The following is a 27,978-nucleotide window of genomic DNA, read 5'->3' on the forward strand; positions in this document are numbered from 1 at the left end:
ATGTGAGAATTTGTAATTCCTAAATTATTCTTCAAATAAGAGAAGGATTGATCACTTACTTCTAAAACTAGACTATTAAACTAAGTTAGGAATTTTATCAAACACTTAGAATGCAAAATATATTGGTTGTTTTCGAATATTGAGAAGGACTGGGGTTGTGACCTCAATACGACATAGTTAGTTTATGGACATAAGTATCTTGCTTAACTACTTTGATTTAGCGATTATGATCCAATTAATTACTACTCACTAGAATTTCCCAACTCTTAGCAAGCTTTTTCCCAAGAATCTTTTCAAAGCCAAACAAATATATCAAAACCCAATTGCATATGACCCAAGTAGAAATCTCCCTATTCCTAGTTTGATTTCATTAATCAAGCTTCATTAATTCCTTAATAAGCTCAATTCCTTGCTACTTGTTTAATATCCAAATCATTTCTGCCTTTCCAAGTAAGAAATGGACATACAAGGGCCTAATTTAGTGTATGCAACTACCAAATTAACAATAAAGCTTAAAGACTAGTAGATAATCACAATTCAAGTATTAATAAGCAAGATTATTAAAGGGGAAATTTCATAAATATACAATTGGGTCACTTACATTGCAAAGCTCTAACCCAAAACTCCCCTCTTCTCCCCTCTCTCTCCACTGCCTCCTTCTTTTTCTCTTTTTTTTTTTTAAAAAAAAAAATTAATTTTTTTAATTTTTTTTTAATGTTTTTATTTATTTATTTTTAATTTTTTTAATAGAGTATTATAATTCATACACCCATATACAATATTATACAACATTATAATCCATATACTCATATACAATATTATGCACTCATTTACAATATTATACAAAAATTATAATCTATATACCGATATTTTCATTATATATAAGTGCGGTGGGGGTACGAACACAGCTGCCCCCACTTGCACAATGAGCTTCACAAATTGTACACGCATTGAATGCTTGTACCATGAGCTATATAACTTGTACACTTTATCCAATTGTTTTTATAACCCACATAGACATATGTCATAATACTTAATATTTATTTCCTTCTCATGCAAAAATGTATGCACTTCAAATTTAATTCTCCCACATATTTATTTCTTCCGTGCACTTTTGACTTTTCGTATTCTAGCTGAATATTTATTCTCTTCTCATGTATAGACATATGCAGTTCAATTTTAATTCTCCTACACAAATTTATTTCGTCTGTGAACTTTAATATGTTCACTTTTAACTTTGCACATTCTTTAAGAATTAATAAATCCCACGTGGATATATGCCATAGTACTGAATATTTATTCTCTTCTCATGTATACACGTGTGCACTTCTATTTTAATTTTTCGACACATATTTATTTTCTCCGTACACTTTTACTTATTCACTTTTGACTTTTCACGTTTTTCTTTTGAATATTTATTTTCTTCCCATGAGCTTCACAAATTGTACACGCAATGAATGCTTGTACCATGAGCTATATAACTTGTACACTTTATCCAACTATTTTTATATCCCACGCAGACATATGTCATAGTATTTAATATTTATTCCCTTCTCATGTATAGACGTATGCACTTCAAATTTTAATTCTCCTACACAAATTTATTTCGTCTGTGCACTTTAATATGTTCACTTTTGAATTTTCACATTCTTTAAGAATTAATAAATCCCACGTGGATATATGTCATAGTACTGAATATTTATTCTCTTCTCATGTATACACGTGTGCACTTCTATTTTAATTCTCCGACACATATTTATTTTTTCTGTGCACTTTTACTTGTTTACTTTTGACTTTTCACGTTTTTACTGAATATTTATTTTCTTCCCATATTTCTATTTCTAATATCTATAAGTGGCTTGGGGGTACGAACACAGTTGCCCAAACTTGTACCAAAAGCTTAACAAATTGTACACGCAATGAATACTTGCACCATAAGCTATATAACTTGTACACTTTACTCAACTATTTTTTAATCCCACGTGGACATTTCTAATATGTCATAATACTTAATATTTATTCCATAGACGTATGCACTTTAATTTTAATTCTCCGACACATTTATTTCATCCGTGCACTTTTACTTGTTCACTCTTGACTTTTCGCGTTCTTGAAAAATATAATATGTGTGTGTTCAAATTACTTGTTCATTTATAAAACCAAAATAAAATTAACCCTTTCTAATAAATATTCTTGAAAATAGTCTATTGGAGAGAGACTATGACAAATGTCTAAGTGGGATAAAAAAAATAGTTGGTTAAAGTGTGCAATTTATATAACTTTTGGTAAAATTTGCATTGCTATTGTTCATCCTCTTTTCACGTTTAAAGTATTAAGAAAAAAGAAAAACCCGTTTTCCTTCTTTGTCAATACTTTACTTACCATACTATCCTTTGCATCCTCTAATTATTGTTTCTTTACATTTATAAAATATATTACTTTATATTTTCATTTCGGAATTAAAATTTGGTGATTTACGATATAACATATCACATTTCTAATATGTCATAATACTTAATATTTATTCCATAGACGTATGCACTTCAATTTTAATTATTCGACACATTTATTTCCTCATATTTTTTAATTAATTTAATAAAAATATTTTATTAGTTTTGCTTTTAAAAAATCCAATATATACAACAATGGTTCTTATGTTTGGATCTGAACAGTTAATTGATTGAGATGGATATCAACTTGTCGGTATACATATAAGATATTAAACAATTTAAAAGAAAAAATCTAAAATCAAAATATTAATTTTCCCTCACCTTCTTACTAATTTTCTTTTTCACATTGATGAACAACTTTCATTGTCATGACTATAACAAATTTTCAAAAATTATTTACAAAATACAAACCTTAAAGACAAGCTAATTAAAGTGAATAAACATGTTCGGCCCGTGCGATGGCTAGTACATTCATATACACCTATATACAAATATTATACACCCATATACAATATTATAACCCTTATAACCACATACACCCACATACACCCTTATGCAATATTATACACCCATATACATTCATATACAATATTATATACCCATATACAATATTATACAATATTATAACTCATATATCCATATACATCCATATACACTCATATACAATATTATACAATATAATACACCCATATACAATATTATAACCCATATATCCATATACACCCATATACAATATTATACACCCATATACACTCATATACACCCATATATAGTCATAGTCGGAGTTCCGTTCTTTGGCGTATACACCCATATACACACTCATATACACCCATATACAATCATCGCCGAAGTTTCATTCTCCGGCGAACTCCAACACCACCACCAGAACCAACTATTCAAACATCAAAGATCCGGCGTGACAGAGGGAGATGGGAAATTTTAAAAAAAAAAAACTAAAATAAAAATTTTAAAAAAGAAAAGGAGGCAATGGCGAACTCCAAAAAAAATATTAAAAAATAATAATAAAAATAAAAAATAAAAAAAGGAGGCAGTGGCGAACTCCAAAAAAAAAATTAAAAAAAAAATGAAAAATAAGGAGGCAGTGGAGAGAGAGGGAGGAAGAAGGGAATGGGTCATTTTTTGACAAGTAATTTTTGTTTAAACTGAAGATAGGCTACTGTGGGCAAGAAACTCAAATATGGGCTAAATTTAATAGCATTGGTACCCCAATTAATACTGAGTGTAATTATCTCATAATTAAATACTCATTCACATTAATGTCATAAGAGTCACAACCCCAGCTATGGAGTTTAGCTCCTCATACTAGAAATAGAAAATACAAGATAAAAGGAAACTAAAGACATAATTAAAGAGTAATTAAGTAAGAAAATTCAAACTCTATGATGAAATCTCTCAAAACATGCCAAAAGCAGCTATGGAGGCTCTACTAAGCTCAAAGTAGTCAAGATGATATAAGAAAATGCCCTAAAAATCTATTTAAAGTCCTCCAAAAATGTGACAAAAACACCCCTCACGTTCAGCTACGTGGGTGAGCTACGTGGGAAAGCTTCCCACCCACATAGCTTACGTGGGTACTTCCAGAAGCAACTTTTTCTTCTCCTCGGCTACGTGGGTGGCTACGTGGGTGAGGCCAGCTATGTGGGTGAGCCACGTGACCCACACAGATTCTCCCTTTTGCTCTTTTAGTCATTTTTTCCTTCAAATTTTGGCCTTCATGTCCAATTGTCTCAAGTATTTGAAGCTATTCACTCCTTCTGCTCTTTAGAAGCTCTCCAGACCTAAAACTACATCATTCAAACTATTATTAGTCCATTAATCTCACAAAGTGGGCATGAATTCATCATTAAAAAGTAGCATAAGTTGGCAAAAATGCCAACTTATCACTCTCTCCGTTTATTTTGGCAATAAAAGTAGTGACAGTCTTTACTTATATGACTTTATGACTTATGATTAAATTGATCAACGATAACAACAATAACATACCTAGTGAAATCCCACAATGTGGGTTATGATTAAATTGATCATTTTTTAAAATATATTAAGGATCATTTCCATCATATTTGTACATTAAGACCAAATGAAACCAAAGCTCATACATGAAGGACCATTATCATCATTTTCCTTATTTTGTTCTTCAGGATTTGTTTGTTCACAAAGACACAATTTTTAGACTTTCTTTTGCAGTTGCGATAAGGAACTGTCATTCGAGACGAAACAATGTGGAGCACATATCATGAAGAGAATCCCACGCATCAAATTTCTTCAATGACACCCAAAACCTTCTTCTGATTGGTAGTTTTCTCTTATGTATGAACATGTTAATGGAAGAACGTAACTACCTTATTATTTGTATATAATAACTATTTTTGTACCCCAAAATGCTTCAGTTTATGCTCGTGCTTATTATTTGGATATTTCAAGAAAGATGTACGGTCTAATGAGGCTACTATGAAATATTTACTCATGGGTGGGGCAAGCTCTTCTATTCTGATTCGTGGTTTCTCTTGGCTATATGGTTCATCCCGGGGATAGATTGAGCTTCAAAGAAATAGTATACGGTCTTATCAATATACGCAAATGCATAATTCCCCATGAATTTCAATTACGTTCATATTCGTTACCGTAGGAATTGGCTTCAAGCTTTCCCCAGCCCCTTCTCATCAATGGACTTCTGACGTATATGAAGGAGTACGGTTCGTTCGAGAAATCCTACCTCTGTATCTATCTCTGAGATGTTTGGACTTTTCAAAACTCAATGGACATGTAGAAGAAAAATGTTATCCCCACACAGATCAAGACATAACTTTTACTTGTTCAAATAACAATTAGGGTGAGCAGGGTCAGGAACGACGAATCTCTTTATGATAAACAGAACATTACTTATGTAAAAATATTTAATTGTGAACTCAATAACTAAAATGAACTATAAATTCATTGACAAGTTCATAACTTATAAACTTCAGAAATATTGAAATATTAGGCCTTATATTAATTAATGCTATTCTTGTTTAATTACATCAAGTTTTAGATTACCGTTATCTTAAAGCTTTATATTGATATGTAACAACAACAACAACATATGCAATGAAATGCCACAAAGTAAGGTCTAGGGAGGATAGAGTGTACGCATACCTTAATTATCCCAATCTTGAGAGGTATAGAGATTGTTTTCGTTAGACCCTCGGCACAAGGACAAGCAATTCAAAGTAGTATAAATAGTCATGGCAAAATACTATAAATAGCATGAAAAAGCTGTCTGGAAAAAAGGAGTCGTAACTACAACAAATTGATACAATAATCGAAATACAAGAAACAACGATAGTAGCAGAAATTGAAGGACAAACTAAGCAACTACAAGAGTAATGTTACGACTATTAGTATGAAAGGATAAGTAGAACAACACTCAACTACCTGCTAATCTTCTACCCTAATTCGTCTCTTCCATAACCTCCTATCTAAGATCATGTCCTGAATAAGCTGGACAAACAAATAGATCTTCCTAGCTTGAATTATTTACGGCTTCTCTCTCTGCTCTCTGTTATTATGCTTCGGCTAATCGCATCCCTGGAGTGTGTTTTATATTAATTGAGCAAAAAGTGTTTATATTTGATATATGTAATCCTTGAAAAGGGTCTTAATTAAAACGGAAAAGGGCCAAATATACCCTTATACTATCGGAAAAGGGTCAAATATACCCTTCATTATACTATGGGTTCAAATATATCCCTACAGTTATACTTTGAACACAAATGTACCCCTTCACCGTTAAAGTTGACTAAGGTGGAGTTCAATCCCACATTAACATTAATATTTTAATGAATTAAATACCATGTGGCATGCCACCTCACTAACCAAACTCAATTTTACCCACCTCCTTCCATATCATCTTTCACAATGGCACCTCTGAAAAACATAAAAGGATTTTGATATCCCAGCTGCTGCACTTTTAGTTTCATAAAAAATTATAGCACCATAAAATGTTTCGTCAGTTGACACGTTTAATTATAGTTCAGTGATTAATAATTAATTTTGTTTACTATTCCAAATTAGACACCTTTTGAAGATTAACTATGTGAAAAAAAGTAAAAACGAGAATGGCGTTAAAAGGTGGTTGGTCGGAAATGAGAGTCGTTAAAGACTACGGGGGCTCTCTAAATTCTTATATGCATGCGCAAGTCAAAAGGGTATGCAAAAATCTGCAAAATGATTTGATCTTTCAAACTTTTCTAATGAATTTAATTTTTCAAGAATCAAGCTTGAATTTACTGGGTGGTAGTTTACATGTCAAAGTCTCAACTTTCTTGTATATGACTTCAATTTCTTCAAAATTCTAAAGATTCACGGCTAAAATTTAAAAGGGTGTTCGAAAATCTGCAAAAAGATTCAATCTTTCTAATTTTTTTGATAAATCTAATTATGTAAAAATGCAGTGGCACTCATCAAGACCAGGTACATTTTTCTTCTCATTCAACCATCTGTCAAACACATCATGTTTACAAGGCCAAAAACTAGCAATTAAGGTATCTCTTTTAGCTCCGGCATCTTCGCTGGAGCAGTCACCGGAAGGAACTCCACCGGTGATATTGCCGGGGGGGGGGGGGGGTGATGGGTGGGTAAAATTGGGTTTGGTCAACTTTAACGGTGGAGAGGTATATTTGTGCTCAAAATATAACGCTAGGAGTATATTTGGATCCAAAGTATAACGTAGGGTATGTTTGATCCTTTTCCGATAGTACAGGGGTATATTTGGCCCTTTTCCGTAATTAAAATAATATTTGTGGTTAATTATTTTGCTTCAATCACATCATTTCAATCTTCAAAACTTGTCAAGGGTCTTTTTTTATTGAAGGGTCTTTTCTCTACGACCAAGTAAACAAATTTCTTCAATTTTGTCACACTTAATTGATTAATCATGGAATATATTTGAAACACGACAAAGAACGATAAGAACGTAACTTCTTCTGCCTCTCTCTCTTTTTTCCTTTTCTGTTTTTTTTTTTGAAGGGGGGTTTCTCTCTTTCTTTGCCTCTCTCTCTTTTTTCCTTTTTTTTTTTTTTTTGAAGGGGGGTTGTCTCTCTTTCTGTCTTTCTTTTTTTTTTTTTTTTTTTGGGCTGTCGCTCATAATATTATAAAGGATAAAAATTTACCCGCACCAGATGTTTACACCAAATCAATGTATACCGGCATACAAGAATATTATTAATTAGACTACTTTCAAATGTAGATTAAAATTAAAATAAGAGATTTATTTGGGTCATTTGCACTTCCGTCCCTATTTTGCGTTGGTCCTTAATTTTTATCCCTCATAACAAATAATTTTTTCATGGGACATAAATTCTGATATCTCACAAGTTATAGCGTGCGTCCTTAAAAAACTTATCCCCATTAAGCATAAGTTTAATTTTAAAGGACAAAAATTAAATTTAAAGATCAGCCCATTTGAAGGGAAAACCATGCAATTTCGTCGATTTAATCATGGGCAGTTGGGCACACACAGAATCCGTTATCTATTATTGATATGCTTCTTGTACACAACTAACAGGCTAGCTGTTTAATAAATGACCTTCTTTTTATTTATCTTGCAACTTATGGACCTTTTAGATCACAGATTAAAAATCTCTTTTGACCAAGCTGAAAACCTTATGAGAAAATGTTAGATTTGATCTAAAATTATATATTCATTAGACGACAATCTAATATTTTGTCAGCTGGAAGTGCTACGTTTTCACAATTTTTATTGGACAAAATCTAAATAGTGACTTCAAAAAAGGACATTTGCATAAATCAGCCTATTAAAAGATGAGCCTTACATAATCCTCTCGGCCCATCACCCTTCCACCTTCTTGGGCCTGACCCAAATCCCTGTTCTCTCTATTTGTGGACTGTGGTTCCGAAAAGTGATTTTACACATATAGCAGGAGGATTCGCCGGTTGTTTTTCCTAATTGGTATACATAGATTATATACTGATTATATATTTATACACAGTTATACATATGTATTATACATGAAATACACATATATTATATATTATATATTTGACGGCTATTTTTAACTTAAACGATTGGGTGAGCGGCTACTTCAATTAAACCTTCTTCCAAAAACTTGTTGAAAACTTTCCAGCCCTATTCAGTTTGTTTTAGGTAAATTTTCTTTGCTATTTTCTATTTATTGCAGATTCATGTTCTCGAACAATTTTCTGACTCCTCTTTTATTTATAGCTTCCAATGTTCTTTTCCTATTGGTGTTTTAAAGGATTACTAATTAATAGTAGTAAAAACTGTTGCTTTTAGAACCTTATGGATTTACATATTATTTTGGAGGAATTTACTAAGCAGCAGTATAACTGTGACTGCTGGACTTATTTTATAAACTCAGACTAAAATAGACGGGCAGAATTTAGTGTTTTTAGTCAAAATTGTCGGATCCGGCTCCTTTCCATTTCTCTTCTCTCCATTTTCCCCAAGTTCCTGCTTAGACGAGAGACACATGTCAAAGTTAAGAATTAAAAGTTGAGATCTAATTACCCAAATCAAGGTCCTAACCATGATTAGAATAACAAATATTTTCTTTATTTACTCAAAATATTTGGCATCTCAAAATTCTAGTTAAAATATTATCTCACCTATAAATTAATCCTAAAATTTTCTCATTTTACTATTTTATTACGTGCTCTTTTTACAAATAAAGCAATTAAAACTTAGTACTAATTGAGCTGGTTGAGTTATGACCCGCATTTTAGCCCAAATAAATTTTAGGCGGATTAATAAACCCGCTCAAATTCAACCCAAACCGCTCATTTGACATGTATAGGACAACCTATGTATTTCTTCTTTTTTTTTTTGTGCGGATTGCCCTTCATTTGGGGTGGTCTTTAATTTTTGTCCTTCAAATTAGTGGTTTTTAAGTTTTACCCCTCGTCTAACACCCCGAGGTTTCGCGTTTGAACCCCAGCTCAGTAAAAAAAAAAATTCTGCCTTAAAATTTTGCAAATCTATCTAGCAAAATGCCTTAGGCGGACAATTAGAATTTTTTTACGCAAATTCTCGTCCGCGTACGTAAATTCGCTCAAGATAATTTACTTTCAAGGGCAAAAATTAAAGACCACTACTTTGAGGGATAAAAATTAAAGACCACCCCCGCGAAGGACAATCCTGCAAATTGCCCTATGTATTTTCTTTATTTTGTTTACGTAAGTTAATATTTGCTCATATTGATCTTCAAGTTTTGTTTGTTTACTAAGACCCAATTTTTAGACCTTTTTTTTGGCAGTTGCCGTAAGAAACAATTCTTGGAGACGAAACGATGGGTGGGGCAGCACATATGATGAAGAGAATTCCACGTATCAAATTTCCTCAGAGACACCCAAAACCTTCTTCTGGTATTCCTAATTTTCTTTTATGTATGAAATATTGATGTATTTCATGACTTGTTTGATCTGGTTCTCTGAATCTGCTGTTTTTTAATTCTTCTTTTGTTTATTATGCTGAAATAGACTGTTAGAAATAACTAATTTGTTGTAAAGATAGAGTCTTGGAATGAAGCGGGTCCAAATTGATTGAGCTAAATGGAACCACTAATTTATTGTTTGTTGTAAAGACAAAGTACTGGAATGAAATGGGTCCAAATGTAACAGGATAGATATAGAGGCTTCACATAGCCGACTTCGATTAGTTTGCGTTCGAGGCATAGGGATTTGAAGTTTATGGGTTGCTACATTAATCTCAAATTAATTTACAACGATAACTGGGTTCATAATCAAATATTTATAAATAATTAGTAGATATTTGTAATACATATATACAACATGAGCAAAATGTTCAGATGATCGAGGACATGACCTTGGATAAGAAGATTTGGAGGTCGAGGATTAGGATAGACGGTTAGTAGGTAGTTGAGTTTTGTCGCGTTGTGTGTGAGAGAGATGGGGCGCCAGCCTTTCCATTTCTTCTTCTTCTTCTTCTTTTTTCTTAGTAGTATTATTTTGGTTCACGTAGATCATTATCCCTATGTGTGTATTACTATGTGTTGCTCCATTTGTTTGGTATCTTGATATTTTGCTGTCTTTTTGTCTCTTACATTCCTGCATTTGACTACGTTTCTTTTGAGCCGAGGGTCTATCGGAAACAGCCTCTCTACCCCATAAAGGTAGAGGTAAGGTCTACGTACATCTTACCCTCTCCAGACCCCACTTGTGGGATTACACTGGGTATGTTGTTGTTGAGCGAAATGCTACTGGGTTCTTGTGAATCCGTAGATAAAGCTTTGGATCTGCCACTGGTTTGAGGCTAGTGGAGGAGCCAGAAACTCTGGCAAGAGGATTAAGAAAAAATATAAGAAAAACAAATTGAGTTTTGAACCTATGATTTCAAGTATGTTTTTAACCCCAACAACAACAACAACATACCCAGTGTATTCCCACAAGCGAGGTCTGGGTAGAGTAGTCGGTAGAGTGTACGCAGACCTTACCCCCTATCTCGTGAAAAGTTTTTTTTTTTTTTTAAACCCCATTTACCACTAATTAGAAGTTTCTCTTATGTCAAGGTGATTCAATTCTCTCTATATAAAAAATCTAATCTTTACCCTATTTGCGTGGTATAATCCCCTTCCCAATAGGTGGGTCGGCCCCTATTTGAGGGATAGTAGTAATAGTTTTTGTTGTTGTTTTATCTTACTAAAGTGTTATGTGCAACATCAATCTCTGTTTATGTGAAGAAGATATTGATGCGAAGGTTCTATATAGGGAGAGGGGCATGGTCCAAATCTTCCTGTTACTTTTCTTGGTTTGCTAAATGCCTGCATTTAGAAAAGCTTGAAATTGTCCGATTCAAAATGGTGGCAGTTTTGAGTTGTTATGTTTGCTTAGCTGAACTATGATGAGAACATGTTAAGCTCTTTCTTGCTTAATCAATTTAATATTATGCTGCTTTTCGAAAATCTCATTTAAATAGTTATTCATCATCCATTTCTACTTTAGTAAGTTTTCTTCACTTCATAGTTCATACGACCAGTTGAGATATTAAATTTCAGTGGACGAAATATGGTACTTGAGATTGATTTTAGTTAGTTGATAGGTACTACTAAATATTGTTAACTCTGAGTCTCAAACTCCCACAATATCTCAGATTGTCGGGCACTCTTATTTCACAATTTGTCTCCTACCTTAAATTACCCTATTTACCAGTTTACAGTTTACATGTGATTATCAGAATTCACCGATTCAGTCTATGGAAAAGCTAGCTGCAAAACAATAGCTTCTAATCTTTGACCTTCCAATTCTGACTTCTGAGTGTTTGCTCGGACATCTTCTTTCCGAATGTTTCAAGTCATTAAACAGAAAAAAAGGTAGGGATTAAAAAGTCTATGCTTTACTACTTGCGCTTAGCTTTTAATGTGATTGACTGCTTGTAGATTTTCCATATTCTTTAGTCAGAATTTTCTTGTTGTGCAGGTTCCACGCAACAGGACTCACAACAAATGAAAACTTCAACAACTGATGATGTTCCTCGAACATTCTTTTCAAGATCCCAATCTAGCATGCCTGTTGCAGGGAAGGCTTCTGACCAACCTAAAAGAACACCGGTGTCTCAGGAGGAAATTGAGGCCATTTTGGTGTGTATAAACTACTCCTTTTGTTATTTGTTCCATTTCTATGTGACACTTTGAACTTCAGTTTTATCCTTAATGACATGCTTTTATAGCCACAAAAATCTCATGCGTGGCTTAACACCACAAGTTCCAAAAGTCTTTCTTTCTTTTATAAAATTTGTGCCAAGTCAAACTACACCACATAAACTGAAATTGAGGCAGTATTAGCTAGTTTGCATGCATCTGCACTTCACATGGTAGTAATAGAAATTGAAAAAGCTCATCATTTACTCGGGAAATGCTTAGTGAATATAAGAATCTTTTGATAAGATAATCTAGCGCCTATAAATCATAAATAATTTTTTAAAAGTATTATAAATCATTAAGGTTGTCGTGTTCTTCAGTTTTATACTAAGTGAACTCAAATTTTACAAGTTCTGTTCTTTAATTTTGTTACATGTTGTGAGAAAATGGATAATCCCCAATATAATTCTTTTATTTTTTATAAGGAATGCCCGATATATTTCTTTAAATAGTACTAGCCATTTAGAAGTAGTTCTAAAGAGTTTAGAAAAGATATTAATCATCCTAACATATTCTTTTTACAGTTTCTTTTCAGTGAAACCTCTTTTTTTACATTAGTTAACATTGCATTTCTTACTTATATTTCTTGCTTTAGCTGTCTTACTGTTCAGGTGCTGTTTTATGCGTGAATGGAAACCTACAGTAAAACATTTTTAGACTTTTATTAGTTTAGATTTTTATGCTTTCTATTGAGCTGAGGGTCTTTCGGAAACAGCCGTCCTACCTTGGTAGGAGTAAGGTCTGACAGACACTCTACTCTTCCTGCACTTGGGTTGTGGGATTTCACTGGGTTGTTGTTGTTGTTATTAGTGTAGATATAGGTAAGAGTTTCTGAGATTTGAGATTTTCACATACCTGTTCTTTGGTTTGCTTGAAAGACCATGCATGTTTGGCAACACAATCTTTCGTGTTTTTTTTTTTTTTGGGTGAAGTAACGCAATCTTTCGCTTTTGCTATCTATTTTCTCTTTCTACATCACAACCCTTAGGGTGCGGCCCTTCCCCGGACCCTGCTAACGCTAGGTGCTTTGTGCACCTGGCTGCCCTTTATTTGGGTTACTGTCAAAACAAAAGAAAATCCGTGATTGTAAGAGCAGTGAAATAAATGTAGAGGACCTCAATCAGTATGTCTGTGCCTTACTGTGTTAATTATGTGAGATTCATTTCAATCACTTAACATGCTGCATGTAAGATGTAAACAGAGGCATATAGATCTTTACCTGGGTATATTGAAGATTCACCATGCCATGTTTGATAAGTTCAAGCCAAACGATTTTGTTCAAGAGATAGTTCTATGCTGATCTCCCAACAACTGCTCTTATACTATTTTTCCATTTTGACAGTTGGGCGGCTGCAACTAATTGAGGCGAAGATTTGTAGACAGAGGACATAGTTTTGACGCCTGGCTTACATTTGGGCGATTTCTTTTGCAAATGATGTTTTTGATTAATGATTGTTAGACCTGGGAGGTTAATGCAATTGGCTTACTACCTCATTCTATTGTAAAGCATTATTGAACCCTTTGATACACAATGTAAACATTTGCAGACTATGCAAGATAAAATTCTGGTCATCTGTTTGAGAATTTGTCAAGATCTTGCAGTTTGCACCAATTATATACTCTCTCTCAGGCTATATAGCATTATTGGACTTGTCTACATCGACATTGATCTGTTGTCAAATTGGAGTCTAAAAATCCACCATATGTGAAAGTAAGAATTGTTTGATCATACTGTTAAGTCCTGTGTTATTTAGGTAGTGTATGTTGTTACTTCTGCTGGGCTTCCTTTTCGTTGTTGGGTCTCTCTTTGTTTGATCAATGCGTGATATTTCGAATCCTCATTACTAATGGAATCGGAATGATCAGAAGATTTTTTCAGTTGGCTTGGATCCATTACTTGAAGGAAACTAGATCTTGTGACATCCTATTGAAAATATATTTTACTGTACATTTTCTACATGGTTCAAAACTGAGCCCGCCCCTCTGCCCAGAATCTGGTTGAAGTGTGTGATGACCATCTCATCTAAAACCTTAAGCTGTTAGAGAAAGTGCTTAATTATATTCTCAACACTCCCTTCACGTGCTGACCTGAATCTTTTTTTAAATGGGCCAAGCACGTGGAAATCTTTTTACCTGAATGTTATTTTTTTCGTTGTTTCAGTTAAGAGTTCTATCGAATTATCATTGCTAAGAGTTTTGAACTTCTCATTTGGAAACAGGCTCTTCCTGCACAAAAGCATTCTGCCTTTCCTTATTATGCCATTGCCATTACAAAACTTACACATCTTGTATGTACAACAACCCAAAAGACACAAAAGAACAAACAATCTACTCAATAAGAGTGAAGCAAATTCAAGCTTCAGAGTTCTTTTCTACCATGTTTTCAAGTATGACAGACCTAGGACTCACCATTGGTGGGCCTTTCTCTCTTCGTTCGAGTTCTTCAAGCCTGAAAGAAATCAACCTATCCCAATTCCCACCTTCAAATAGAACAGCAGCTTTGCCATCAGTGATCCTCTGCACAATCCCACAATACATATAATATGGATTATTAGTATTCTTGACAATAGCAATCATCCCAGGTAACAAAAGTGGCAATTCAGGTGGCTTTGGTCTCTGATTAAAACCAGAAAAAACCATACTTGATGATTCTGTTTTCTTGGGAGGTGGTGGATTTTTCTCTATGAATTTCTGTAAACCCTTTTCACCTCCCGGAAATCCGCCTGTAAACCCCATCATTTCTTTCTCAAATCCATCTACTGGGAACTCCCCGGTTTCGCTGTTTTCTTGATTATCATCACTAGCTGGTGGTGGTGCTGCTGCTGATGATGGTTCTTCCGAAACCGACTTGTTTAGCTCTTTTTCTATACCTTCTTCTCCATTACATAGACCTCTACCTCCAAGAATCTCATAAAGATTGAATTTGGCTGTAACTGAGGTTGAAGTTTGTTTCAAAGTTGATTTGGCATGAATATTATTGAGGTTAAGGTTGTGAGACTGTCCAAGAAAGTTTGATTTTTTAAGAGGTGGGGTTTGAATTTGAAGGCTTGAGAGTTGAAAGGAAGAAGAAGCAGCCATGTCTCTTTTTCTTCTCAAGAATTTGGATTTGGGAAGAAGGAGGAGATCAGATGAGAAGTGTTTTGTAGAAATGGGAGAGTGCAATTTGTCCTTTTTAATTCTGTCCACGAATCTAGTTGTGTTTTGATATCTTCAATTGACAAATGACAGACACGGGTTCAGTGTTACTGTGTACATATGTAAGAGCTGTTTGGATTAGTAGTACATTATCTTTTTATCCTTTACTCAATTTCTTTTGTTTTTCTTTCTTTGGACATCTAGTGGTCTTCACTTAGTTGTATATGTATCATGATCAAACACAAAATTTACTAATTCTAATAGGAAGCGTTTTCAATTTAATGAATCTTATGGGATGCAAATCTGAATTAGTCAGATTTGTGGGGTACCAAACAGGGATGGAATTAGCATGTCTATTACTGGTTTGATAGAACTCAATAACTTTACGCAGGCCATGTATTTGTGTTACAAGAACCAATTAATATGTATAAATAATTTATCAATAACTTTCTTTATTTGAAATTTAAAACTCAAAATCTTATCAATAGCAAGAATTGCGACGAATAAGGTGACATCCCTAAATTATCACACTTTGCAAGTTATCTACCTAAATTTTCGGGTGTTCGCATTACTTCCCTAAACAATGAGGCTGTTTGGATGGGCTTATGCCTATATATTGTCATAGTACTATAAGCTAAAAAAAATAAGTTGGGGTAGTCTAACTTATTTTTTTTGGCTTATAAGTTCGTTTTCACTTATGTTCGCTTTAGATAAACTAAGTCAAATCGACTAATTATTTTTTGAGCCTTATTTTAAGACAAAATGACTTTGTGGCCACCAAACACTAAAAAAAAAAACAAACTATAAAGCAACTTATAAGCCAATCCAAACGGGCTCAATAACCCCCTATGTATTAAAAAAATTCTCCTCCCCTCCCCCTCCCTTTTCAGTTGCCCGGTTGCTTAGCTAGTCAAATATTTGAAATAAATCAACAAAAGGAGCGTGCAAAATTTTTTTTAAAAAAAAAAAAAAAAATCTACCTGCTACATGAGCTTACCATTTTTTTAACAAAAACCTTTATTTCATTTCCTTTATATTCTTGACTTGTTCTTTATTTTCTTACCTTTCTTCTTCATTTCTTCGTTATTTCTCCGTTTGAAATTTTTTAGAGTTTCCTTTCTTATTTATTCTTCTTCAATTTCTTACTCATCTCTCCACTAGAGTAGAGGTAAGGTTTGTGTACATCCCATCATCCTCAAATCACTTGTGAGAATATACTCAGTATATATGTTGTTGTTGTTGTTGATTGTTAAAAGATAGCATTGAACCAAATCATTGTATCTTCTTAGTAAACCCAAAACCTTCTTGATAATGAAATTGAATGTTTGTTTGTAGATGTGGGGCCGCCGACATCGTCGAGAAACATCAATGAATAATCCAGGTATGTAACTCGTAAAAATTTACTAGTTTATCGGATTCCAACCTATTCAAAACAAGTACTATTTGTTGTTATACCATAATTTTTTTACATTTTGATTTTTGGCTCTATTAATCTTGGTAAATGAACATAATTAGCTCTTATTAATCATATAGTAGATGGTACTTTTAGCATCGGATATACCAAAGTCCTCATACAATAAAATAAAAACCAGAAAGCAATAAATCATATTTGCTAAATATTTACTTATACGTTAATTCGTTTGAAAAAGTAATACATGGATAATCAGGGGCGAATCTACCATTTCAGTTACGGGTTCACATGATTTTATTATTTTTGTCCAGACTTTCTCTCTCTCTCCATCAATTTTTTTTAATTATATATTAATTTGAAATCGTTGTGGAAATCCATACACTTCAAATCTTAGTTTGCTCGTGTGAATAACCTATGTCATAAATTGAACAGTACTGTGACCTTATATATGATATTTTAATTTTAATGTGGTTAACGACCGTTGGTGATAAGTTTGTCTTTATAGTTAGTTTTACTAACTTCTTATGATGTTAAATTCAATCGTTAATGACTCTTAAAGCAACATTTGATCTTCCAAACTTGACGCAAGGCGCTTAATGTCGATTACTATTTTCCACTTAATAGGTGAAGGAGAGACGGAAGTGTGGCTTACAAGCTAAGCTTTATAAGGCCGACCATTACTTAAGTCACTAACGGAGAAAACTAGAAAAAATCTAGTCTAACTAGTTTGATATCGACTAAATTTACAAATACAACTGACTATACTCCTAAAAACTCAGTTGAACTTGAGCTCGCTACTTTAGAACCAGGGGTGGGCATGGTACGGTATTTGAAAGTTCGGTATGGTAATTTCGGTTTTTGGTTTCTAAAAATACTATACCATTACCATACCAAATTAATTCGGTATGGTTCGGTATTTTTAAGTTCGGTTTCGGTATTTTACGGTACGGTAAATCGGTATCATAGTTTGTTCAACTTCAACATATACTTATATCGTAGAGAATTATGACTTCGGCTACTCAAAAACACGTCTCAATTATATTGTACTAACACCTTACACATGCAAAAATATTCAAAAGAAAGTACAAGCAATCCCCTTCGTAAATCAATTACACAAAAAAGACATTTAAATCAAGATAGAATTGACAAAGTTCCAAAGTTTAAACCATTAGTTTTCTAATAATACTAGTTTATATATTTGTTAGTATTATAACACTAAGATATATGGATTGCATATGTAACTACAATTCGGTATGGTATTCGATATTTCGGTATTTTCTTTATGAATATCGAATACCGTAACGAATGCCAAACTTTTTTAAAATGCATTCTAAGTACCGTACCAAATACCATAATACCGAAACCGCGGTATAAAAAATATCAGTTTTGATATGGTAATCGGTATCTACCATACCGCTATTTAGAACCCTATCTTATTCAACTTGTTTACATTACGTTATTTTAATCATGAATTATAATCCAGATAATAATTAAATTTTCTTAAGGTATTGTTTGGTTGGTCGCATATACAAAAATAATTTCGATATAATAATTCGTTTATATGTAAGATTACACTGGTTATGTTATTATAGTAATTCGTTTATAAAAGTATCCATTTGATTAATCATATAAAAATTAATTTTTTAAGCATAAGTAATGTATAAGGTTTAATTAATAGTATTAAACTTTGCATTGTATACACATAAATTAGGCAAAAGTTATATGTTATTTTATTTAGGCAAAAATAAAAATATCTCATTTTAGTAGTAAAAATATACTTGGAATTTTAGTATAAAATGCCCCTTTTACTACTCATAGTCATAGACAAGTACGGCAGTACGTGTCAGCCCTAACTCAATGGTAAATATAAACAATCATCAAGGGTATTTCCGTCATAACATGGTATTATCTGCAATACCCCAATTCGAATCCCACATTTCAATTTTAGCAGCCAACAACAAACCCACATCGCCTCCGATCTTCTCTCTCAATATAATTTCTCTCTCTAGATTCTGTATTTTCTATACGTATATATATCTATATATATACGTGTTACTGTACACTATTTGTTACACTATATGTTGTATTGTATCGAACCGATTTGAAGAAGAATAAGGTCAAAAAGTTTCTCCAAGTTTCTCAGATTTCCGGCGAGTTTAACGGTCAGATTCGAATCGGTTTTAATGAAATCTGTGTGATTTTGTGTGGTTTTTTCTGGAACTGCAAAGGAAGTTAGGGTTTCTAGAAGTTTCCGGCGAGTATACCGGCGTGAACTTGTCAGATTCGAATCGGTTATATAATGGAATTTGCGTAATTTTTGTTGTTATTTTTGAAACTGCAAAGGAGTTAGGGTTTCTTAAGTTTCCGGCGAGTATACCGGCGCTTGCTTGATAGATTTGAATTGGTTAAATAGAAGCGGCGCGTGAATGAAATGAATGTGTAAATTTTTTGCTATTTTTGGAACTGCAAAGGAGTTAGGGTTTCTAGAAGATTCGAATTGGCTTTGCAGTGCCAACGAGTGATTTTCCTGCTCTGTTGTGGTGGAAACATTAGAGAGTTAGGGTTTCTAGAAGTTTCTGGGAGATTCGAATTGGTTTTGCAGTGGAAACGAGTGATTTTGGTCGAATTTGTATGATTTGCTGCTTTGTTGTGGTGGAGAAGTAAGAGTTGTAGGGTTTCATTTTAAAAAAAAAAAAGGTTTAGTTTTTGGAATAATTTTTACAGTTATGCCTCGAAGTTCAAAGCATAAATCGCATAAGCAGAGTAAACATAGTCCGGATTACTCGGATACGGATTCGGAAGTGAGAATGAAGGATAAGGAGAGGAGTAGTAAGGAGGATGGTTTGGCTAGGGTTTCTAAGGATTCAATTCATTCTTCTAGTGGTGAGAAGCGAAAACATAGTAAGGACGGTAAAGATCTAACTGGCTATGGAAATGGTGATGCCTCGGAGGAGTATGTTTCATCCAAAAGGCGGAAAGAGAAGGCGGAGGCGAGTAGTGGTGGTGGTGATAGGTGGAATGGGGCTGAAAGTTTGAAAATTGATGGAGATAAGGGTTCTAAAGGGAAGGAAATGAAGAGTTCGAGTGATTCCAAGAGTAAAAGCAGTAAGAAAGAAGGTAGTAGTGTTGCTTCATTGGTGGAAAAAGAGGAGAGTAGTAAGAGTGGAAGAGTTGATTCAAAGAGGAAATCTGAAAAAGATTCTGCCCGAAAAGAAGGGGGGAAGGATTCCAAGGAGGTGAAGGAAAAGGAGCGAAAGGGTCACGAGAGTAAACGCGATGATGTGGACAATGTGAAGAAACAAGGGTCTCAATCAGGTGATGTTAGTGAAGAAAAGCAGAATAAAAAAGGTAGAGAAACTGCTGGTAAGGTAACTTATTTGAGTGGGTATTTGTTATTGGAATGTTCCCTTTGACTTCTTCTTTGGATTATGTGGTTATAGGAAGTGTTGATTGGCAAAAATTGTCGTAGCTTTTAGCGAGTTGTTTTTTAATAGTTATATCCCAATATATAATTTAATGGAAAAATATAAATGGTATCATAAAATGTTCAAGCACTAACATAGCTGAAATTAAGAATGGGGACAATATATGGTTCGATGAGACTCCAGGAAAGTGAGTTCTGTAACCTTCTTTTGTTCAAGCCATCTAGTTTTTGTTGCATAGGGAATGTGCAGTGAGATGCACACATTGAATTTGCTTTTTCTTGGGGTGCTCGATATTTGGTATAAGAACAGTAGGATCCTTGTGAATTTGTTCAAATTTAGATTAGTCTTCTCTGCATTAATTGGGCAGGGGACACAAGTGGGAGACTTTTCTGAATTCTAAACTAGGAGTACTTCATGTCGATAAGGAAAAAAAAAAGGATCCTTCCTTCACTCTCGTTGGTTTAGTATATGTGGAGGACATGGTCAAAAGAAACGGAGATTGGTCCCTATCATTTTCTGACATGAGTGATCTTTTTGCTGAGGGTGAATTATGAGAGAAACTGGCTGTAGTTACGTTCCTATTGCATTCATTTGGTCTCTCTTATGTAAGAAAAGGTGTATATTAGTGGCATTTCTCCTATGCATCCATGATTGAAGATTGTATTTTTGTAACTTGATGTGGAAAAGAGGGTGAAGATGGATTGTTTTATTCTCTCCTCTGAATGGTGGGTTTTGACTTGGCGTTGAATTTTGAATTTTGCAAGCCAATGAAATTGCTTTGCATGAACTGTTTATTGCATCAAAATTCCTTTTTTCTTAAGTGTGTAAGTTTGCATGTAACGTCGGAGACCTGTAAAGATTGGTGTCAGAGGTTGTCCAGTATTTAAGTTTTATGCTGTCAGATTACTTTTTTGGTGTTATTGTTTCTATTGTGCATTGCTCTAATTGTACTATGTTGGTTAGTTTTTTTTTCCTTTTCCATAATGGAGAAATTACTAGGTGTTTAACCTTCTTTATCTTTTAATTTTTATTTGACCTTTACAGAGTGGTCTATCCCAAATGAGGTTCCGAACCTTGACTTGGACAAGGAAGCTGAGAAAAGGGCACGGAAAAGAAGAGAAGTCCCTGGTGATCGAGATAAATATGAAGATGATATAAATGAGAGCGATGACAGACGGTTATCTTCGAGGTCTGAACGTACTAAAGATGAAAAACAGCGACATGAAAAGCATAAAGAGTACAAGGAAGATGGTGATAAAGATGACAGGCACAAGGATGATAGGTACCGTGAGGATGTTGACAAGGACAGAAAACGACGTGATGATAAATATCGGGAAGATAGTGATAGAGATAGTAGACGTAGAGATGACAAGTACCTGGAAGATGTCGACAGAGATAGCAGACGCCGGGATGACAAATACCGTGATGATGGTGAGAGGGATAATAGGCGAAGGGATGATAGGTATCGAGAAGATGATGAAAGAGATAGTCGTCGTAGGGATGACAAATATCGTGAAGATGGTGACAGTGATAACAGGCATGGGGATGATAAGTATCGAGAGTTTGGGGAGAAAGATGGTCGTCATGATGAAGAGAGATATCATGAAGATGGTGAAAGGGATGATAGGCAGAGGGACATCAAATATAGAGAAGACAGTGAAAGAGATAAAAGGCGCAAGGATGAGAAGCACCGGGAAGATTTCGAAAGACATGGAAGATGCAAAGATGGCAGTGAAGCAGATGAAAGTGATAAAAAGAGGAGACTCAATGATGCCAAGTATGGGGATGAACGTGCTCCGAGAGACCATTCAGGTGACCGGTCTGATGTGAAGCGTTCTAGGGATGAGGGTCATGCTTCTGATTTGCATTTGAGGAAGTCAAGTATGCACGATGGGAACCCTGGTTATGATCGTGCAAGGTATAAAGATGAGACAGGGAGAAGGAGAACTCATGATAAAGAGGACCTTGGGGATATAAGATCAAGGAGTACTAAAGAGCAGCGATCTGAAGCAGAGAAGAGATCCATAAGCAGTTCTAGAGTAGAGTCTGTCAGTGATCGTGGAAGGTCTACCTCGAGGAATGTTGATGTAGAACATACTCCCAAAAAAAGCAGGTGGAAGACTTCACCTAGTGCTGGACCTCATACTACAAGGGATAGTTACAGGCAAGTAGTTACCAGTTTTCTTTCTACTCTCAAAAATGTGGATGTAATTCAACAGCAAGAACTAAAATCATCTATTTGATTACTTGAATGATCTTGATTTCTTAAATAATCATGCTCCAACTTCTTAGTATTCCATACTTGTTTTAACCTTATAGGGCTTGAACCGCTTTTATGCCAATGTTTGTGTGCTTGTCTGACTTTTTAGTAGTAGCTACTACGATTTGTATCGTCCCCCACAGGTTAGCTAAGATGATGAGGTGTAGGAGAAAAACCCATAGATCCCAGGTTCTGATTGCAGCGACAACTTTCATTTTGAGTTCCTTGTTATCCAGCACCTGCTCTTCTGGGTTGTAGCAGGCTGCATTGTAGATTGGTCAACGTGTGTGAGCTGTCCCAGAGACCACTTTTACTGAAAAAACTGGGCAGGAAAGGTTTTCATTAAGGGTAATTTTAACTGGTTGATGGAATGATGAGGATGCTTAATTGCCTCTTTAGACTGCACCAGTCTCAAATATTAGAAGTAGAAAGTTATTTTCTGAACATATGCTAAAACTGAACACAGTGACGTGGTAAGCACAGCGAACGATATGCTAAATCTCAATTTGGCATGTGATAACTTAATGTGCTGCTACGTGTTTATTCTTTGAGCAGATATGAATCTATGTCTTTATATATTATCTGTACAGTTTCAGTGGATTGGGGAAGCTAGCTACATTTTCTGGGTTATGATAAGTGCTATTCCCGTATAGGTTAATTTGATTATGATATAGCGTCTTTCTGGGTTCTTTCAACAGTGGATTTTGTGATTTGTATAATAATTAATAAATTACATTTATAGATGATGTATGCTGGCTTTCCTATCACTTTAGAATTATTTCCTCTGGTTATTGTGATTGATGGGCCTGTGATGTAGTTCAGAGATACTCTTGTTGCTGACTGGAAAATGATGCCTTAGTGATTAGTGAATTTGCACCCAACCTTTCCCTTCTGTGCATTGCAGAAACTTTTTCCTTCTACTGTTCAAAGGTATATCGGTGTGAAATAGGTGAAGGAAGATGGTGCAACTACTTATGATTGCTACTTTTGGTTTTAGTATTGGTAGTCTTTGTTCCAACTTTTGGCTTCAAACCGTTTTGTATTCGAGTAATTTATTAGTTAGTTAGAATAAAGATTACTCTATTTGGATTCTGCTCTTTTGGCTTGTAATAAAGTTTCTTGGAATTATTCCTTCCAAAAAAAAAATCTTGGAATTGGTGATCTTCTGTATAGTTTCTTTATCAGGGGTGATATTGTTCATACCTTTCTCATGAACATAGTTACTGTTTGCTTTAGTGCAATTTTGATGCTAAGTCAATGTCTTGACTCTCTTTGCTATGTTTCACTAACAGCTCTAGAGGTGCTTTGTTTTGCTTATGGAACCTTGATCTTGATGAGTATCTAATAGGTGATTTGTGTGTGACACCAGAGGATTTAACAATTTTGCTTGATAAAACCTTGTTGATCCCAAGCGAGAGATCTAGTTTTGTCTTACTGGACCTGGTGTTGTTCTGCTTAATTGGTGATGCCTAATGTTGATAAATTTCCTGTTACCAACAGTCTGTCTATACGCTTGATCAGTTTTAACAAAATCTGACAGTTATATGTTTGTGCTTCCCTCCTTTGCTAACCAGGCTGTCAAAACAAGAAGAGTCTAAGTACAGGGATTATCCTTATGAAGAAAGGATTCGACATGGTGGAACCTCTCGAGATTATGCTGGTTCTGGTGGAGCAATTGAGAGAATTTCTTCATCTCGATCAACAGAGAAAATGATTCAGAAGGAGGACATCTTTCTTGGAGAGTTCTCAGCTGAACGACGGCTTAAATCAGATGTTCGCGGTTCTCCCCTGCAGTTGGTGGATAGATCTCCTTCTTCAGCGAGCAATGAGCGAAGGCACATGACAAGATCAGAGGTTCGCCGGAGTATTGATGTTGAGGAGTCAACACAGAGAAGTGGTGGCTCCAGGGAAGTAAAGGAAGGTAGGGGAAACCGTGAATTTGCTGGTGATGCATTTGCAGGTGATGAACTATCTCAAATGGATGGAGATAATGTCTCTGTGTCTTCTCCTTTTATTAGAGGGAGTCACTTGTCAGGCAGTTCAAAGTCTGCTTTACCTCCCCCTCCCCCATTTAGGTCTGGGGTTGACAGCCCATTAATGTTTGGCTCTTTGGAGGATGACAGCAGGGGGAAGTCGACCAACCGTCACAGAAGAATTAATGATCCTACTATTGGAAGAATGCAAGGAAATGCTTGGAAGGGGGTTCCAAGTTGGCCATCACCTCTGGCAAACGGTTTTATGCCTTTCCAGCATGGTCCACCTCCTGTTGGTTTTCATCCCGCAATGCAGCAGTTTCCTGGACCGCCAATGTTTGGTGTCAGACCTTCAATGGACTTGAATCACCCTGGGGTTCCTTATCATATGCCTGATGCAGACCGCTTTTCTGGCCATGGACGCCCGATGGGTTGGCGAACTCCACTAGATGATTCATGCGGTCCTCCATTGCATGGGTGGGATGCTAACAATTTTGGTGAAGAAGCTCACCTTTATGGTAGGCCAGACTGGGACCAGACTAGGACTTTGTCCAACAATAGTCGAAGTTGGGAGACAAGTGCTGATGTATGGAAAGGGCCAATAAGGGGCACCAGTGTGGATTTGCCATCTGGTTCACAGAAGGAGGTTCAGGGTCCAGATAGTTCCTTTGCTGCTCAGTTGGCTCAGCAAGCTCAGAGTGAGCAAAAGCTGACAGATCAAGACGCTGAAAGCAATGATATCAGTCAGTCTAGCAGTGTTCCTCCAAGGAGCGCTCTAGAAGAGTCGAAAATTAATCCTGAGGAGCAACCAATTGAAGTGAAGCCATCCAAGAAAGAAGAAGCTCGTCTTTGCAATGTTTACCTCAAAAAGCTTGATATATCGGCAGATCTTACAGAGCCCGAGTTGTTTGATCAATGTACTAGCTTAATGGGTGTTGAGCAGATCATGACGTCCGATGTAGATGGTTCTAAGATCTTGTTCTTGGAGGTAAAGCGGGTAACTAAATTGTTTCTTTGCTTATTTATTACTTTAATCACTGGAAGTATAACATCCATTCTTCCTCTAGCAGGGTGCTGTAGAATCTAATGTGACGCTGCCCAGCAAATTTTCAAGTGCTTCACTCATGGGTACCGTGGCTGATTCTGTTTTTCAGGTGTGTGCTTTGTGCAAGATGCAAGCATTTCGAGTTGGAAAGTAAAATATCGTGATCAACCATACTTGTTTGTAACAATTTTGTCTGCTGTTGCTATGCTGCTTATGCTTCTGTTAACTAGGATTAGTGTCTTTGACTCATGAAATGCATGTTTGTTGGGGTTACTTACAGTAATGTCTTGTTTCTATTATTGGCTGCACATATCTTGTTTCACCTTTGTTTTAGGAGAAAAGCAATGAGAAGAGCAATCATACTTTGGTCTTGGTCTCTGTTTCATTGATGTGCAGAAGATATCTGCCCTAGAAGGAGTTTTTTCTTTTTCAAAAAAGGGGAAAATGGGCACATGTTACCTTCTCCAAAAAAAAAAAAAAAAGGGAAAATGGGGGATAGGAGTTGTGTTTGATTTTCATCTTGTGAGATGAGACAGGATTTTTTTTTTTTTCATGGGTTACTTACCCAATCTAGTTGCTCAATTTTAAAGTGAACCAGTTTATCCTTGTACGCATAAATCTGTGCGTTCTAATTTCTCTTACCCCATGGGACCCTATTGCAGAAAGCCATTTCCCTTTACAAGAAGAGGAGAGAAGAAATTAAACTCATAAACGGCGGGAATTTTTCATTTTCTGGTCAGCTAGGCGAGTCCTATCCAGCACCTAAATTAGAGGATTCAAGTTCAGAATATGCTAAAGTTGAGGAGTCCGCTCAGGTGGATGATGTGATGGAAGAAGATGGTGATAAGGGGGTTGATCTCCCTGTTAGTTCTGAGGAAGTTGTAGGGCTTCCACAAACCACACTTGACGAGCTGTGTGAGCCAATGGGTTTGGACCCGACTGAGAAATCAGATCTCCCTACCTCCATGTATGAAGGAGCTGGCATGGAAGGTGATACAGTTCTGGATGTGGTTCAGGAAAGTAAAGTTGCGGAAAACTCCTTGTCTCTGGAAGAGGAGGGGGGCCAATCTGATGCTCTTGCACCTTTGGCGTCTAAAGATTTGATGATGTCCGACGTTTCCATTCTTGATGATGTCAAAGAGGAAGAGAAGTTTGTTGATGCTAAATGTGGTACTGTGCCACACCTTGATGTGTCTTCTGAGGTATTTGAGGCTGTGATGCCAGAGTCAATTGAGTCTGGGTCAGTAAATTTAAGTCGGATACATCATTCTCCTGAAAGTACACATTGAGACAATTTATTTTTCTGCGTTTTTGAAATGCCGCTTATAATCCATCATCTGTTTTGTCTGCTTGCTGCTCCTTAGCTAATCAATAAAACTTTTGAGTTTTCTTTATGCTCTTGCTTTTCGTTCTTGTTTTTCTGTTCCCAGAAAGCAATGCCAATCCCTTACTCTCCTACAAATGGGTTGTGGGATTTCAGTTTCTTATCTATTTTTCTAATTTAGTTTTCGTATTCTATTTGGAATTTGGAATGTTGGTGCATGCGATTCTCTCTGTAGTGCTTTTAGGTCGAGCAAGGATTTGGACGTCTATCTCAGCACGCCCTGGGCTGATTTCTGGTATGAACGTCCGTCTTTTTAATCTCATATGATGTTTCTGGCTCTCTTCTGTTTTGTCTGTGGTGTATTTTGTCCCCTTTTTTTTCGTTCTTTTTCCTTGCAGTCCTTTTCCTTTCTTTTTCCAATCTTTTTTCTAATTTGCATGCGTCTCTGCCTTACTGTATTCTCCTTGTTGCATATCGTGGTACTTGCATTTGCTATTCAACTTTCTTTTTGCTCCACTCATGCTTTTAGATGTTGTCATCCATGCCCTTCTTTAAAAAAAAATCCAATGATACTGTAGAATGAATGTCTTGGGTTTTACCACCATTCGCTATTTTATATACTCCCTCCGTTCCAATTTATGTGACACCATTTGACTTGACACGGAATTTAAGAAAGGAAGATTTTTGAAATGTGTGTTTCAAAACAAGCCTTATATAAATGTGTGACTGTAAATCATCTCATAAAGTTAAATTATTTCTAAATATAGAAAGGTGACATAAATTGGGACATTGGGAGCACTTTTCATTACAATGGTTTCTAACTGCGAACAAAATCAGAAAGCTAAAATAGTGTGTATAAAACTTGTTTTTTCAACCAACATTATTTTGAGGAAAGTGGGTGAGTGTTACATTTTACAATTTGAATGAGAAAAAAAGTCTATCCGCGAAGAGTTTTTTGTAGGTTATATTCTCAGATCTCTTGTTAAAAAGACAATAAAACTAAAAATAAATTTGTAAATGACTACAAGATCGATTGATCCTATTATTTTATATTTGGTTCTTCATTTGTGATCGAATGTGCTTGTTTTCTGGGTACTCTCGGTAACTTGCTTAATAAAACTTTTTTTTTTTTTTTTTTTTACAGTTATCAGTTAAAAAAAAAATTGGTTCTGGAAACCGTGCGTGTAGGCGTAATAGCTCCACTTGTATTCCTCTTTAAGTTGTGTCGAAAATACGTCCTTGTCATGGTCATTTCTGAGTTCT

The 27,978-nt window shown here is 35.3% G+C and overlaps 3 protein-coding genes and 1 long non-coding RNA gene across 7 annotated transcripts; 2 read left to right on the plus strand and 2 right to left on the minus strand.

The window, feature by feature from the left end:
- The first annotated feature begins 4,697 nt into the window (after positions 1 to 4,697).
- On the plus strand, positions 4,698 to 13,714 carry LOC132030642 (uncharacterized). Of its 3 annotated transcripts, none has more exons than XM_059420355.1 (4): positions 4,698 to 4,716; positions 9,809 to 9,851; positions 11,922 to 12,082; positions 13,485 to 13,714. In XM_059420355.1, the coding sequence occupies exons 1-4, from the start codon at positions 4,705 to 4,707 to the stop codon at positions 13,500 to 13,502; spliced, it is 234 nt and encodes a 77-aa protein (XP_059276338.1). In that variant the 5' UTR covers positions 4,698 to 4,704; the 3' UTR covers positions 13,503 to 13,714. The 3 variants fall into 3 exon arrangements, with proteins under 3 accessions (XP_059276338.1, XP_059276336.1, XP_059276337.1); XM_059420353.1 differs by lacking the exon at positions 4,698 to 4,716 and adding an exon at positions 8,482 to 8,602 and having other exon boundaries at positions 9,714 to 9,851; XM_059420354.1 differs by lacking the exon at positions 4,698 to 4,716 and adding an exon at positions 8,853 to 9,007 and having other exon boundaries at positions 9,743 to 9,851.
- On the minus strand, positions 13,046 to 13,496 carry LOC132030644 (uncharacterized). The gene is made up of 2 exons (XR_009408071.1): positions 13,362 to 13,496; positions 13,046 to 13,200 (listed from the first exon to the last, which is right to left on the minus strand). It is a non-coding gene; the product is annotated as an uncharacterized LOC132030644 (long non-coding RNA).
- A 651-nt stretch (positions 13,715 to 14,365) lies between the features above and the next one.
- Positions 14,366 to 15,367, minus strand: LOC132030641 (NAD(P)H-quinone oxidoreductase subunit S, chloroplastic). The gene has a single exon (XM_059420352.1). It carries the CDS (start codon positions 15,218 to 15,220, stop codon positions 14,495 to 14,497), a length of 726 nt encoding a protein of 241 aa, XP_059276335.1. The 5' UTR covers positions 15,221 to 15,367; the 3' UTR covers positions 14,366 to 14,494.
- Positions 15,368 to 18,614: 3,247 nt separating this feature from the next.
- On the plus strand, positions 18,615 to 26,785 carry LOC132030645 (uncharacterized). Of its 2 annotated transcripts, XM_059420356.1 has the most exons (6): positions 18,616 to 18,946; positions 19,050 to 20,051; positions 21,158 to 22,277; positions 23,948 to 25,334; positions 25,417 to 25,500; positions 26,054 to 26,785. In XM_059420356.1, exons 2-6 carry the CDS (start codon positions 19,415 to 19,417, stop codon positions 26,678 to 26,680), a joined length of 3,855 nt encoding a protein of 1,284 aa, XP_059276339.1. In that variant the 5' UTR covers positions 18,616 to 18,946; positions 19,050 to 19,414; the 3' UTR covers positions 26,681 to 26,785. The 2 variants fall into 2 exon arrangements, with proteins under 2 accessions (XP_059276340.1, XP_059276339.1); XM_059420357.1 differs by having other exon boundaries at positions 18,615 to 20,036.
- Positions 26,786 to 27,978: the final 1,193 nt, after the last annotated feature.

This window comes from Lycium ferocissimum, chromosome 9 (assembly GCF_029784015.1).
Source record: "Lycium ferocissimum isolate CSIRO_LF1 chromosome 9, AGI_CSIRO_Lferr_CH_V1, whole genome shotgun sequence".
Classification (NCBI taxonomy): domain Eukaryota; kingdom Viridiplantae; phylum Streptophyta; class Magnoliopsida; order Solanales; family Solanaceae; genus Lycium; species Lycium ferocissimum.

Coding starts and splice junctions, on each gene's coding strand:
- LOC132030642 (XM_059420353.1), top strand. CDS start 9,776: ATGGGTGGGGCAGCACATATGATGAAGAGAATTCCACGTATCAAATTT. Junction 9,852..11,921: donor ACACCCAAAACCTTCTTCTG/GTATTCCTAATT, acceptor CTTGTTGTGCAG/GTTCCACGCAACAGGACTCA.
- LOC132030641 (XM_059420352.1), bottom strand. CDS start 15,220: ATGGCTGCTTCTTCTTCCTTTCAACTCTCAAGCCTTCAAATTCAAACC.
- LOC132030645 (XM_059420356.1), top strand. CDS start 19,415: ATGCCTCGAAGTTCAAAGCATAAATCGCATAAGCAGAGTAAACATAGT. Junction 22,278..23,947: donor ACTACAAGGGATAGTTACAG/GCAAGTAGTTAC, acceptor TTTGCTAACCAG/GCTGTCAAAACAAGAAGAGT. Junction 25,335..25,416: donor CTAAGATCTTGTTCTTGGAG/GTAAAGCGGGTA, acceptor TTCCTCTAGCAG/GGTGCTGTAGAATCTAATGT.